Here is a 1,108-nt window from a genome sequence, read left to right as displayed (position 1 = left end):
CCCCGCCGCCGCCGCCGCCGCCCCCCCCCGCCGCCGCCGCCGCCGCCGCCGCACCAGGAGCTGGCCCCGGCCGCCGCCCGGCCGGCCATGGTGCCCGGCATGGCCTCGCTGCTGGACGGCGCCGCCGAGTACCGGCCCGAGCTCTCCATCCCGCTGCACCACGCCATGAGCGTGCCCTGCGAGCCCTCGCCGCCCGGCATGGGCATGAGCGGCACCTACACCACGCTGACGCCGCTGCAGCCCCTGCCGCCCATCTCCACCGTGTCCGACAAGTTCCACCACCCGCACGCCCACCCGCACGCCCACCACCACCACCACCACCAGCGCCTCTCGGGCAACGTCGGCGGGAGCTTCGCCCTCATGCGGGACGAGCGCGGGCTGCCCGCCGTCAACAACCTCTACGGGCCCTACAAGGAGATGCCGGCCATGGGGCAGAGCCTGTCCCCGCTGGGCAACGGGCTGGGCGCGCTGCACGGCGCGCAGCAGGGCCTGCACGGCTACGGGCCGCCGGGCCACGACAAGATGCTCGGCCCCAACTTCGACGCGCACGCGGCCATGCTGGCCCGGGGCGAGCAGCACCTGCCGCGGGGGCTGGGGACGCCCCCGGCCATGATGTCCCACCTGAACGGCATGCACCCCACCGCGCACCCCGGCCACCCGCCGGCCCACGGGCCCGGGCTGCCCGCCGGCCGGGAGCGGCCGCCCTCCTCGTCCGGCTCGCAGGTGAGCGGCTCGGGGCAGCTTGAGGAGATCAACACCAAAGAAGTGGCGCAGCGGATCACGGCGGAGCTGAAGCGCTACAGCATCCCCCAGGCGATCTTCGCCCAGCGGGTGCTGTGCCGTTCTCAGGGGACCCTCTCGGACTTGCTACGGAACCCTAAGCCTTGGAGTAAACTGAAATCCGGCAGGGAGACCTTCCGGAGGATGTGGAAATGGCTGCAGGAACCCGAGTTCCAGAGGATGTCAGCCTTAAGACTCGCAGGTAGGTCCCGGCGCCGCCCGCCGGAGCCCCGGGAAGGGCGAGCGGGAGCGAGGCGCGACCCTCGGGGGGCAGCGCGAGGAGTCCCGGCCGCTCCCGGCCCGCACGGGGAGCGCCTCCCGCCCCCCC

General features: G+C 74.5%; 1 protein-coding gene across 1 annotated transcript; it reads left to right on the top strand.

Moving 5' to 3' along the window:
- Positions 1-6: 6 nt before the first annotated feature.
- On the top strand, positions 7-1,100 carry LOC118158675 (one cut domain family member 2-like; the record flags this gene model as incomplete). Its single annotated transcript, XM_035313348.1, has 1 exon — positions 7-1,100. A coding segment is annotated over exon 1 (1,013 nt), but the record flags the coding sequence as incomplete, so codon positions are not given.
- Between the last annotated feature and the right edge of the window lie 8 nt (positions 1,101-1,108).

The sequence above is a fragment of the Oxyura jamaicensis genome (assembly GCF_011077185.1).
Source record: "Oxyura jamaicensis isolate SHBP4307 breed ruddy duck chromosome Z unlocalized genomic scaffold, BPBGC_Ojam_1.0 oxyZ_random_OJ62653, whole genome shotgun sequence".
NCBI classification, from domain to species: Eukaryota; Metazoa; Chordata; class Aves; order Anseriformes; family Anatidae; genus Oxyura; species Oxyura jamaicensis.
Note: the sequence above shows the minus strand (reverse complement) of the source record. Positions and strands in the feature narration are given on the sequence as shown.